Source organism: Chiloscyllium punctatum, chromosome 15 (genome assembly GCF_047496795.1).
Source record: "Chiloscyllium punctatum isolate Juve2018m chromosome 15, sChiPun1.3, whole genome shotgun sequence".
NCBI lineage: Eukaryota > Metazoa > Chordata > Chondrichthyes > Orectolobiformes > Hemiscylliidae > Chiloscyllium > Chiloscyllium punctatum.
In genome coordinates, this window is record NC_092753.1 from 13212908 (window position 1) to 13229485 (window position 16578).

Here is a 16578-nt window from a genome sequence, read left to right on the forward strand (position 1 = left end):
ACTAACACACTAACACACTAACACTAACACACTATCACACTAACACTAACACACTAACACACTATCACACTGACACTAACACTAACACTAACACACTAACACACTAACACTAACACACTATCACACTAACACTAACACTAACACACTAACACTAACACACTATCACACTGACACTAACACACTATCACACTGACACTAACACTAACACTAACACACTAACACACTATCACACTGACACTAACACACTATCACACTAACACTAACACTAACACACTAACACTAACACACTATCACACTGACACTAACACTAACACACTATCACACTGACACTAACACACTATCACACTGACACTAACACTAACACACTATCACACTGACACTAACACTAACACACTGACACTAACACACTATCACACTGACACTAACACTAACACACTAACACACTGACACTAACACACTATCACACTGACACTAACACACTATCACACTGACACTAACACTAACACACTATCACACTAACACTAACACACTATCACACTGACACTAACACTAACACACTATCACACTGACACTAACACACTATCACACTAACACACTGACACTAACACTAACACACTATCACACTGACACTAACACTAACACACTAACACTAACACACTAACACTGACACACTAACACACTAACACACTAACACACTGACACTGACACACTGACACACTAACACACTAACACTGACACACTAACACACTGACACTGACACACTAACACACTGACACTGACACACTAACACTAACACACTAACACTAACACACTATCACACTGACACTAACACACTATCACACTGACACACTATCACACTGACACTAACACACTGACACTAACACTAACACACTATCACACTGACACTAACACACTGACACTAACACTAACACACTATCACACTGACACTAACACTAACACACTGACACTAACACTAACACACTATCACACTGACACTAACACACTAACACACTGACACTAACACTAACACACTATCACACTAACACTAACACACTATCACACTGACACTAACACTAACACACTAACACTAACACACTATCACACTGACACTAACACTAACACACTATCACACTAACACTAACACACTATCACACTGACACTAACACTAACACACTAACACTAACACACTAACACTAACACTAACACACTATCACACTGACACTAACACTAACACACTAACACTAACACACTATCACTAACACTAACACACTATCACACTGACACTAACACACTAACACTAACACACTATCACACTGACACTAACACACTATCACACTGACACTAACACTAACACACTATCACACTGACACTAACACTAACACACTATCACACTAACACTAACACACTATCACACTGACACTAACACACTATCACACTGACACTAACACTAACACACTATCACACTAACACTAACACACTATCACACTGACACTAACACTAACACACTAACACACTAACACTAACACACTATCACACTGACACTAACACTAACACACTATCACACTAACACTAAAACACTATCACACTGACACTAACACTAACACACTAACACTAACACACTATCACACTGACACTAACACTAACACACTAACACTAACACAAACACACTAACACTAACACAAACACACTAACACTAACACTAACACACTATCACACTGACACTAACACTAACACACTAACACTAACACACTATCACACTGACACTAACACACTATCACACTGACACTAACACTAACACACTATCACACTGACACTAACACACTAACACACTAACACTAACACACTAACACTAACACACTATCACACTGACACTAACACTAACACACTATCACACTAACACTAACACACTATCACACTGACACTAACACTAACACACTAACACTAACACACTATCACACTGACACTAACACACTATCACACTAACACTAACACTAACACACTAACACTAACACACTATCACACTGACACTAACACTAACACACTATCACACTGACACTAACACACTATCACACTGACACTAACACTAACACACTATCACACTGACACTAACACACTATCACACTGACACTAACACTAACACACTAACACACTATCACACTGACACTAACACTAACACACTATCACACTGACACTAACACACTATCACACTGACACTAACACACTATCACACTGACACTAACACTAACACACTATCACACTAACACTAACACACTATCACACTGACACTAACACTAACACACTATCACACTGACACTAACACACTATCACACTAACACACTGACACTAACACTAACACACTATCACACTGACACTAACACTAACACACTAACACTAACACACTAACACACTAACACTGACACACTAACACACTAACACACTGACACTGACACACTGACACACTAACACACTAACACTGACACACTAACACACTGACACTGACACACTAACACACTGACACTGACACACTAACACTAACACACTAACACTAACAAACTATCACACTGACACTAACACACTATCACACTGACACACTATCACACTGACACTAACACACTGACACTAACACTAACACACTATCACACTGACACTAACACTAACACACTGACACTAACACTAACACACTATCACACTGACACTAACGCACTAACACACTGACACTAACACTAACACACTATCACACTAACACTAACACACTATCACACTGACACTAACACTAACACACTAACACTAACACACTATCACACTGACACTAACACTAACACACTGACACTAACACTAACACACTATCACACTGACACTAACACACTAACACACTGACACTAACACACTGACACTAACACTAACACACTAACACTAACACACTATCACTAACACTAACACACTATCACACTGACACTAACACACTAACACTAACACACTATCACACTGACACTAACACTATCACACTGACACTAACACTAACACACTAACACTAACACACTAACACTAACACTAACACACTATCACACTGACACTAACACTAACACACTAACACTAACACACTATCACTAACACTAACACACTATCACACTGACACTAACACACTAACACTAACACACTATCACACTGACACTAACACACTATCACACTGACACTAACACTAACACACTATCACACTGACACTAACACTAACATACTATCACACTAACACTAACACACTATCACACTGACACTAACACACTATCACACTGACACTAACACTAACACACTATCACACTAACACTAACACACTATCACACTGACACTAACACTAACACACTAACACACTAACACTAACACACTATCACACTGACACTAACACTAACACACTATCACACTAACACTAAAACACTATCACACTGACACTAACACTAACACACTAACACTAACACTAACACACTATCACACTGACACTAACACTAACACACTAACACTAACACAAACACACTAACACTAACACTAACACACTATCACACTGACACTAACACTAACACACTAACACTAACACACTATCACACTGACACTAACACTAACACACTATCACACTGACACTAACACTAACACACTAACACACTAACACTAACACACTAACACTAACACACTATCACACTGACACTAACACTAACACACTATCACACTAACACTAACACACTATCACACTGACACTAACACTAACACACTAACACTAACACACTATCACACTGACACTAACACTAACACACTATCACACTAACACACTAACACACTAACACTAACACACTAACACTAACACACTAACACACTATCACACTGACACTAACACACTATCACACTGACACTAACACTAACACACTATCACACTAACACACTATCACACTGACACTAACACACTATCACACTAACACACTAACACTAACACACTATCACACTAACACACTAACACTAACACACTAACACACTAACACACTAACACTAACACACTATCACACTGACACTAACACACTATCACACTGACACTAACACTAACACACTATCACACTGACACTAACACACTAACACTAACACACTATCACACTGACACTAACACTAACACACTATCACACTGACACTAACACACTATCACACTGACACTAACACTAACACACTATCACACTAACACACTATCACACTGACACTAACACACTATCACACTAACACACTAACACTAACACACTATCACACTAACACTAACACACTAACACTAACACACTATCACACTGACACTAACACACTATCACACTGACACTAACACTAACACACTAACACTAACACACTATCACACTGACACTAACACACTAACACTAACACACTATCACACTGACACTAACACTAACACACTAACACTAACACACTATCACACTGACACTAACACTAACACACTATCACACTGACACTAACACTAACACACTAACACACTAACACTAACACACTGACACTAACACTAACACACTATCACACTAACACACTAACACTAACACACTATCACACTAACACTAACACACTATCACACTAACACTAACACTAACACACTATCACACTGACACTAACACTAACACACTAACACTAACACACTATCACACTGACACTAACACTAACACACTAACACTAACACACTAACACTAACACACTATCACACTGACACTAACACTAACACACTAACACTAACACACTATCACACTGACACTAACACTAACACTAACACACTAACACTAACACACTAACACTAACACACTATCACACTGACACTAACACTAACACACTATCACACTAACACTAACACACTATCACACTGACACTAACACTAACACACTATCACACTGACACTAACACACTATCACACTAACACTAACACACTATCACACTGACACTAACACACTATCACACTGACACTAACACTAACACACTATCACACTAACACTAACACACTATCACACTGACACTAACACTAACACACTAACACTAACACTAACACACTATCACACTGACACTAACACTAACACACTAACACTAACACAAACACACTAACACTAACACTAACACACTATAACACTGACACTAACACTAACACACTAACACACTATCACACTGACACTAACACACTATCACACTGACACTAACACTAACACACTAACACTAACACACTAACACTAACACACTAACACACTGACACTAACACTAACACACTAACACTAACACACTATCACACTGACACTAACACTAACACACTATCACACTAACACTAACACACTATCACACTGACACTAACACTAACACACTATCACACTAACACTAACACACTATCACACTGACACTAACACTAACACACTAACACACTATCACACTAACACACTAACACTAACACACTATCACACTGACACTAACACACTATCACACTGACACTAACACTAACACACTAACACTAACACACTATCACACTGACACTAACACTAACACACTATCACACTGACACTAACACACTATCACACTGACACTAACACTAACACACTATCACACTAACACTAATACACTAACACTAACACACTATCACACTGACACTAACACACTATCACACTGACACTAACACACTATCACACTAACACACTAACACACTATCACACTGACACACTAACACTAACACACTAACACACTAACACTAACACACTAACACTAACACACTATCACACTGACACTAACACTAACACACTATCACACTAACACTAACACACTATCACACTGACACTAACACTAACACACTAACACTAACACACTATCACACTGACACTAACACTAACACACTATCACACTAACACTAACACACTATCACACTGACACTAACACTAAATCACACTAACACACTAACACACTAACACTAACACACTAACACTAACACACTAACACACTATCACACTGACACTAACACACTATCACACTGACACTAACACTAACACACTATCACACTAACACACTATCACACTGACACTAACACACTATCACACTAACACACTAACACTAACACACTATCACACTGACACTAACACTAACACACTATCACACTGACACTAACACACTAACACTAACACACTATCACACTGACACTAACACTATCACACTGACACTAACACTAACACACTAACACTAACACACTATCACACTGACACTAACACACTATCACACTGACACTAACACTAACACACTATCACACTAACACACTATCACACTGACACTAACACACTATCACACTAACACTAACACACTATCACACTAACACTAACACACTAACACTAACACACTATCACACTGACACTAACACACTATCACACTGACACTAACACTAACACACTAACACTAACACACTATCACACTGACACTAACACACTAACACTAACACACTATCACACTGACACTAACACTAACACACTAACACTAACACACTATCACACTGACACTAACACTAACACACTATCACACTAACACACTAACACTAACACACTGACACTAACACTAACACACTATCACACTAACACACTAACACTAACACACTATCACACTAACACTAACACACTATCACACTAACACTAACACACTATCACACTGACACTAACACTAACACACTAACACACTAACACTAACACTAACACACTAACACACTAACACTAACACTAACACACTAACACTAACACACTATCACACTGACACTAACACTAACACACTAACACTAACACTAACACACTAACACTAACACACTAACACTAATACACTATCACACTGACACTAACACTAACACACTATCACACTAACACTAACACACTATCACACTGACACTAACACTAACACACTATCACACTAACACTAACACACTATCACACTGACACTAACACTAACACACTATCACACTGACACTAACACACTATCACACTGACACTAACACTAACACACTATCACACTAACACTAACACACTATCACACTGACACTAACACACTAACACTAACACTAACACACTATCACACTGACACTAACACTAACACACTAACACTAACACAAACACACTAACACTAACACACTATAACACTGACACTAACACTAACACACTAACACACTATCACACTGACACTAACACTAACACACTATCACACTAACACTAACACAAACACACTAACACACTAACACTAACACACTAACACTAACACACTATCACACTGACACTAACACTAACACACTAACACTAACACACTATCACACTGACACTAACACTAACACACTATCACACTAACACTAACACACTATCACACTAACACACTAACACTAACACACTATCACACTGACACTAACACACTATCACACTGACACTAACACTAACACACTAACACTAACACACTATCACACTGACACTAACACTAACACACTATCACACTGACACTAACACACTATCACACTGACACTAACACTAACACACTATCACACTAACACTAACACACTAACACTAACACACTATCACACTGACACTAACACACTATCACACTGACACTAACACACTATCACACTAACACACTAACACACTATCACACTGACACACTAACACTAACACACTAACACTAACACACTATCACACTGACACACTATCACACTGACACTAACACACTATCACACTGACACTAACACTAACACACTAACACTAACACACTATCACACTGACACTAACACACTATCACACTGACACACTAACACTAACACACTATCACACTGACACTAACACTGACACACTAACACTAACACACTATCACACTGACACTAACACTAACACACTAACACTAACACACTATCACACTGACACTAACACACTATCACACTGACACTAACACTAACACACTAACACTAACACACTATCACACTGACACTAACACACTATCACACTGACACTAACACTAACACACTATCACACTAACACTAACACACTAACACTAACACACTATCACACTGACACTAACACACTATCACACTGACACTAACACTAACACACTAACACTAACACACTATCACACTGACACTAACACTAACACACTATCACACTAACACTATCACACTGACACTAACACTAACACACTAACACTAACACACTATCACACTAACACTAACACACTATCACACTGACACTAACACTAACACACTATCACACTAACACACTGACACTAACACACTATCACACTGACACTAACACTAACACACTATCACACTAACACACTATCACACTGACACTAACACTAACACACTATCACACTGACACTAACACTAACACACTATCACACTAACACTATCACACTGACACTAACACTAACACACTATCACACTAACACTAACACACTATCACACTGACACTAACACTAACACACTATCACACTAACACTATCACACTGACACTAACACTAACACACTATCACACTAACACTAACACACTATCACACTAACACTAACACACTGACACTAACACTATCACACTATCACACTAACACTAACACACTAACACTAACACACTATCACACTGACACTAACACACTAACACACTGACACTAACACTATCACACTATCACACTGACACTAACACACTATCACACTAACACTAACACACTGACACTAACACTATCACACTATCACACTGACACTAACACACTATCACACTGACACTAACACACTAACACACTGACACTAACACTAACACACTATCACACTAACACTAACACACTATCACACTAACACTAACACACTGACACTAACACTATCACACTATCACACTAACACTAACACACTGACACTAACACTATCACACTATCACACTAACACTAACACACTAACACTAACACACTATCACACTGACACTAACACACTATCACACTGACACTAACACTATCACACTATCACACTGACACTAACACTATCACACTATCACACTAACACTAACACACTATCACACTGACACTAACACACTATCACACTGACACTAACACTATCACACTATCACACTGACACTAACACTATCACACTATCACACTAACACTAACACACTATCACACTGACACTAACACACTATCACACTGACACTAACACTATCACACTATCACACTGACACTAACACTAACACACTATCACACTGACACTAACACACTATCACACTGACACTAACACTAACACACTAACACTAACACACTAACACTAACACACTATCACACTGACACTGACACTATCACACTATCACACTAACACACTATCACACGGTGATGTACAGGCTCTGACCATGTTGTGATCCTCGGGGCTCGGACAATGTGACCTGGGGACCGGGGAATTCTGGGAGTGACCGACGGTGTCCGCCCACAACACAAACACCCGGAAACGCGGAACTCAAAATATCCACAGCACAGCCCAGGGGAGAGAGCTGGGACAGGGGGGGGAGAGACACCGGGGGGGGGGGAGGAGAGACACCGGGGGGGGGGAGAGAGACACCGGGGGGGAAGAGAGCACCGGGGGGGGGAGAGACACCGGGGGGGGGGAGAGACACGGGGAGGAGACACCGGGGGGGAGAGAGACACCGGGGGGGGGGGAGAGACACCGGGGGTGGGGAGAGACACCGGGGGGGAGAGACACCGGGGGGGGTCGGGAGAGACACCGGGGGGAGGAGACACCGGGGGGGGGAGAGACACCGGGAGAGACACCGGGGGGGGGGGAGAGACACCGGGGGGGGAGGAGAGACACCGGGGGGGGAGGAGAGACACCGGGGGGGAGGAGAGACACCGGGGGGGGGGAGAGACACCGGGGGGTGGAGACACCGGGGGAGGGGGAGGAGAGACACCGGGGGGGGGGAGAGACACCGGGGGGGGGGGAGAGACACCGGGGGGGGGGGGGGGGAGGAGACACCGGGGGGGGGGGGGGAGGAGAGACACCGGGGGGGGAGAGACACCGGGGGGGGGAGAGACACCGGGGGGGGGGAGAGACACCGGGGGGGGGGAGAGACACCGGGGGGGGGGAGACACCGGGGGGGGGGGGGAGACACCGGGGGGGGGGGGGGGGAGGAGACACCGGGGGGGGGGGGGGGAGGAGAGACACCGGGGGGGGAGAGACACCGGGGGGGGGAGACACCGGGGGGGGGGGAGACACCGGGGGGGGGGGGAGACACCGGGGGGGGGGGGGGGGAGGAGACACCGGGGGGGGGGGGGAGGAGACACCGGGGGGGGGGGGGAGGAGAGACACCGGGGGGGGGAGGAGAGACACCGGGGGGGGAGAGACAGTGAGGGGGGGAGACACCGGGGGGGGAGAGACAGTGAGGGGGGGAGACACCGGGGGGGGAGAGACAGTGAGGGGGGGAGACAGTGAGGGGGGGAGACAGTGGGGGGGGAGACACTGAGGGAGGGAGACACTGAGGGGGGAGACAGTGAGGGAGGGAGACACTGAGGGAGGGAGACACTGAGGGGGGGAGACACTGAGGGGGGGGAGACACTGAGGGAGGGAGACACTGAGGGGGGGAGACTGAGGGAGGGAGACACTGAGGGGGGAGACACTGAGGGGGGGGAGACAGTGGGGGGGGAGACAGTGGGGGGGGGAGACACTGAGGGAGGGAGACACTGAGGGGGGGAGACAGTGAGGGGGGAGACAGTGGTGAGGGGGGAGACAGTGGTGAGGGGGGAGACAGTGGGGGGGGGAGACAGTGAGGGGGGGAGACAGTGGGGGGGGATACACTGAGGGGGGGAGAGACACTGAGGGGGTAAGACAGTGGGGGGGGAGACACTGGGAGGGAGACACTGAGGGGGGGGAGACAGTGAGGGGGGAGACACTGGGAGGGAGACACTGAGGGGGGGAGACAGTGGAGGGGGGGGGAGACAGTGAGGGAGGGAGACACTGAGGGGGGAGACAGTGAGGGGGGAGACAGTGGGGGGGGGAGACACTGAGGGGGGGAGACACTGAGGGGGGAGTCAGTGAGGGAGGGAGACACTGAGGGGGGAGACAAGGCGGGGGGAGACACTGAGGGGGGAGATACTGAGGGGGGAAGACAGTGAGGGGGGAGACAGTGGGGGGGGAGAGACACTGGGGGGGGAGAGACACTGGGGGGGGGAGACACCGGGAGGGAGACACTGAGGGGGGGGAGACAGTGAGGGGGGGAGACACTGGGAGGGAGACACTGAGGGGGGGAGACAGTGAGGGGGGAGACACTGAGGGGGGGAGACACTGAGGGGGGAGACAGTGAGGGGGGGAGACACTGGGAGGGAGACACTGAGGGGGAAGACAGTGAGGGGGGAGACAATGAGGGGGGGGAGACAGTGGGGGGGAGACAGTGGGGGGGAGACAGTGGGGGGGAGAGACAGTGAGGGGGGGAGAGACAGTGGGGGGGGAGACAGTGGGGGGGGGAGAGACAGTGAGGGGGGAGAGACAGTGAGGGGGGAGAGACAGTGAGGGGGGGAGAGACAGTGGGGGGGAGAGACAGTGGGGGGGGAGAGACAGTGAGGGGGGGAGACAGTGAGGGGGGAGAGACAGTGAGGGGGGAGAGACAGTGAGGGGGGAGAGACAGTGGGGGGGGAGAGACAGTGAGGGGGGGAGAGACAGTGAGGGGGGGAGAGACAGTGGGGGGGGAGAGACAGTGGGGGGGGGAGAGACAGTGGGGGGGAGAGACAGTGGGGGGGGGGAGAGACAGTGGGGGGGGAGAGACAGTGGGGGGGGGAGAGACAGTGGGGGGGGGAGAGACAGTGAGGGGGGAGACAGTGAGGTCTGGTTAGGTTTGGTCTATATGTGATTTAAAGCCTACAGCAATATGGTTGACTCTCGACTGTCCTCTGGGTAATTAGAGAGTGGCAGAGACTATCCAGAGGCATCCTCACCTCTGATTAAAAGAAATGTGAGAGGGAGAGAGAGAGAGAGAGATAGAGAATAAGGGAGAGAGTGATAGACTGAGGGGGGCTGATTGAGTGAGGGGAAGAGTGACTGAGGGAGAGAGAGAGGGACAAATTGAATAAGGGAGAAAGGAATATGGAAAGAGCGAGAGTCAGGGAGCGAAGGATCAGGTGAGAGTGAGGGACAGAGTGTGAGGGAGAGACGCATAGTGAGGGAGGGCGGGAGGTTTGTGAGGGAGAGGGGAATGAGTAAAGGGAGCAAATGAGGCAGAGAAGCAGAGGGAGTGGATGAAGGAGAGAATTAGTGAAGGAGGGAAACGGAGAGCAGCAGAGTGAGTGAGGATAGAAAGACTGATATAAAGAGAATGTGGGATTGAGAGAGTGAGGAACAGAGACATTGGGGGAGGGGTGGAATAAGGGAGTATGGCATAGACAGAGTAGGGTATAGAGAGAATGTAATCTAATGTGGGATGATCGATTCAGGGAGAGAGGAAGTGTGGATTATTTGCAAGGATAAGGGAATGTCATAGAATTTTACAGCACATAAAGAGGCCCTTTGGCCCATCATGGCCAAACTGGTCATCAAGTATCCATCTATTCTAACCTCAGTTTCCAGCATTTGGCCCAAAGCCTTGAATGCTATTGTGTTTCAAGCACTCATCTAAATATTTTTAAATGTCTTGAGGGTTCCTGCCTCCATCACCCTTTCAGGCAATGAGTTCCAGATACACACCACCCTCTGAAGAAAAATGTTTCTTCAATTCCTCTGTAAACCTCCTATTCCTTACCTTAACCATGTTCCCCTGGTTATTAACCCCTAGACTGAGGGGAGAAGTTTCTCCCTATCTAGCCTGTCTATGCAGTTTCGAACTTCGGACATCTCAATCAGATCCCTCATGGCCTTCTGTACTCAAAGGAAAACAAACCTAGTCTGTCTAATCTCTCTATATTGCTCAGTCAGTCCAGCCATGCAACACCCTGGTGAATCCCCTCTGCACCCTCTCCACTGCAATCACATCCTTCCTATTGGATTACATTACTTACAGTGTGGAAACAGGCCCTTCAGCCCAACAAGTCCACACCGACCCTCCGCAGCGCAACCCACCCAGACCCATTCCCCTACATTTACCCCTTCACCTAACACTACGGGCAATTTAGCATGACCAATTTACCTAACCTGCACATTTTTGGACTGTGGGAGGAAACCGGAGCACCCGGAGGAAACCCTCGCAGACACGGGGAGAATGTGCAAACTCCACACAGACAGTCGCCTGAGGCGGGAATTGAACCAGGTCTCTGGTGCTGTGAGGCAACAGTGCGAACAACTGAGGGAGCCACCGTGCCGCAGGGACCAGAATGACACACTGTATTTCTGCTCTAGCCAAATTATAATGGTACATACAGTTCTATCATAATCTCTTTGCTCTGGTATTTAATGCCCTAAGTATTAAAGGTAAGTATCCCAGATGCCTGCTTAGGTCACTCTGATCCTCTGTACTTGCCAGGGTCCTATCATCCATATGTACTCCCTTGCCTTGTTCGTCTTCATATTATGCATTCACCTCACACTCTTCAGGTTTCATTTGCGATTGTTCTACCCAGGGTACTGAGGTGATATTCCAACTAAAGATCCTCTCCAGCTCAAGAAAAATAATTTTATATGTCTGTACTGTCAGTTATTCCAGCATAATAAAAAACAGCACAAAGTTGGGACTGGTGAGTATTCAATCTGGCTCCTGACTTGATAGTCATAGATGGTGTACCAAAAGCTACAATAACAGTCGATTTAAGATAATTAGGCAAAGTTGGAACATGATTCACTTCAACTTACTTTCATATGCAAAGATCCGTTCTCTGTGAACAAAAGAAATATGGGAATCTCGAGTTTCCTGCTACTTTCTTCATGGCAATGTGTGTTAGCTGGGTTGTTTGAAATTTTGCCTTCTTGTATGTGTCCTGTTGAATGCAAGAGGCATGGTTTCAGTAACGTATTTCTTTTCTGCAATACTTGAGATTCTGTACTAACAAGCAGATAATTTTTAAGATGATCATAATCATGGGGTCATACAGTACAAAAGAGGCTCTTTGGCCCATCAAGCTTGTCCTGCCAAAAATATATAAAGAGAAAGTGTGGACCGCAATTGCTGAAGATCAGAGTTGAGAGTGTGGTGCTGGAAACACACAGCCAGACAGGCAGCATCTGAGGAGCAGGAGAATCGACATTTTGGGCATCAGCCCTTCATCAGGAATGAGGCTTGTGGGCTAAGGGGGCTGAGAGATAAATGGGAGGCGGGGTGGGGCTGGGGGAAGTTAGCTGAGGGTGCAATAGGTAGATAGGAAGGTGGGAGTGAAGGTGATAGGGCAGAGAGGAGGGTGAAGCGGATAGATGGGAAGGGAAGCTGGACAGGTAGGAAGAGGATTGTGCCGAGTTGGAAGGTTGGATCTGGGATAAGGTGGAGGGAAGGAAATGAGGAAATTGATGAAATCCACATTGATCCCGTGTGGTTGGAGGGTCCCAAGACGGAAGTGGCGGTGTTCGTCCTCCAGGCATCGGGGGTAAGGGTTTGGTGATCGAGGAGGCCCAGGACCTGCATGTCCTTGGGGGAGTGGGAAGGGGCGTTAAAGGATTCAGCCCACGGGATGGTGGGGTAGCTTCATCCATGTGTCGCCAAAAACATACCAGTACCTACCCCAGTTCAATTTTCCCACATTTAGATGAGATTCCCTACAGTGTGGAAACAGGCCCTTCAGTCCAACCAGTCCACACGGAGTCTCCAAAGAGTAACCCACCTAGAGCCATCTCCCTCTGACTAATGCACCTAACACTAAGGGCAATTTAGCACCTCCAATTCACCTGACCTGCACATCTTTGGACTGTGGGAGGAAACCAGAGCACCTGGAGGAAACCCACGCAGACACGGGGAGAATGTGCAAACTCCACACAGACAGTTACCTGAGGCTGGAATCGACCCTGATGCTGTGAGGCAGCAGTGCCAACCCCTGAACCATTTGACCCACAGACTTGAAGGTTATGACATTTCAAGTGCTCATCCAAGTACTTGTTCAAAGGTTGCGAGGTTTCCCTCCTCACAAAACTTTTCACTCTACCTCGTACTTGTGACAATAATAAATCAAAGTCAAAAATCAAATCCTCTGAGCTCCCTAATGTCTTGCCATTCATTGATTACTCCCTTGTCTTTTTCCATCTTCCAAAGTGTCTTTCCTCCCACTTCTCAGGTTAAATTCCATCTGTCACTAATCTGCTTATCTGACCAATCCGTTTATATCCTCAAGTAACCTAACACCTTCCTCCTCGCTCTCAACTACCCAGCTAATCTTAGTGTCATCCACAAATTATTTATCACTCCTTCTGCATTCTATTCCCCATCATTTATGAATATCACAAACACTAAGGGACCCAGCACTGATCTCTGTGCTACATCACTGCTCCTGACACAACATTGATTTATGATATTTGAACGTCTAATGGGCACATCCCAATTTTTACTTTTGCAACATTTATAAGAATTGACTCCTGCTTCCCACTTCCTGGTTCGCTGACTGTGGAAATTCTTCGATATATTCAGCTCTTTGTCCTACAATAATGTCATAGTTGCAGCTGGACACCTGGAGATCTCTTTGATATGGTGCCTGTTCATGGGGAGACAATGACTTCATGGTATTATTGCTGGACTATTCATCCAGAGGCTCAGGTAATGTCCCAGGGACCTTCATTCAAATCCAAATGGCAGATGGTGGGATATGATGTGGTGTGGGCGGCACGGTGGCACAGTGGTTAGCACTGCTGCCTCACAGCACCAGAGACCTGGGTTCAATTCCCGCCTCAGGCGACTGACTGTGTGGAGTTTGCACATTCTCCTCGTGTCTGCGTGGGTTTCCTTCGGGTGCTCGGGTTTCCTCCCACAGTCCAAAGATGTGCAGGTTTGGTAAATTGCCTGTAATGTTAGGTAAGGGGTAAATGCAAATGTAGGGGTATGGGTGGGTGTCGGGTCGGTGTGGACTTGTTGGGCCGAAGGGCCTGTTTCCACACTGTAATCTAATCAATTCAATATAAAATCTGGTCTAATGATAACCATGAAACTTCCAGGAAAAACCCATCAGATTTAGGGAAGGAAATTTGCCATCCTTACCTTGGTCTGGTCCACATGTGACACCAGACCCACTGTGGTTGACTTGTAACTGCCCTCTGGCCAATTAGTATCCGATCCAGCCAGGCCACATTAATAAAAACAAAATGACCCTTTGAGGGCCCTGCGCCAGAGAATGAGACATGCACAATCTCTGCACCGTGGGCGGCACGGTGGCACAGTGGTTAGCACTGCTGCCTCACAGTGCCTGAGACCCGGGTTCAATTCCCGCCTCAGGCGACTGACTGTGTGGAATTTGCACGTTCTCCCCGTGTCTGCGTGGGTTTCCTCCGGGTGCTCCGGTTTCCTCCCACAGTCCAAAGATGTGCAGGTCAGGTGAATTGGCCATGCTAAATTGCCCATAGTGTTAGGTAAGGGGTAAATGTAAATGTAGATGGAGGGGTATGGGTGGGTTACGCTTCGGCGGGGCGGTGTGGACTTGTTGGGCCGAAGGGCCTGTTTCCAC

The 16578-nt window shown here is 45.9% G+C and overlaps 1 protein-coding gene across 2 annotated transcripts in view; it reads right to left on the reverse strand.

Moving 5' to 3' along the window:
• Positions 1-16578, reverse strand: part of apooa (apolipoprotein O, a) — a 43097-nt gene that overhangs the window by 23266 nt on the left and 3253 nt on the right. The window contains exon 2 of one of the 2 annotated variants that reach the window (XM_072584657.1): positions 13796-13920. In XM_072584657.1, coding sequence (XP_072440758.1) covers positions 13796-13801 — 6 coding nt within the window. In that variant the 5' untranslated portion in view covers positions 13802-13920. Of the gene's footprint in view, positions 1-9382; positions 9495-13795; positions 13921-16578 lie in introns of those variants that run through there. The other variant, XM_072584658.1, reaches the window with a different exon arrangement.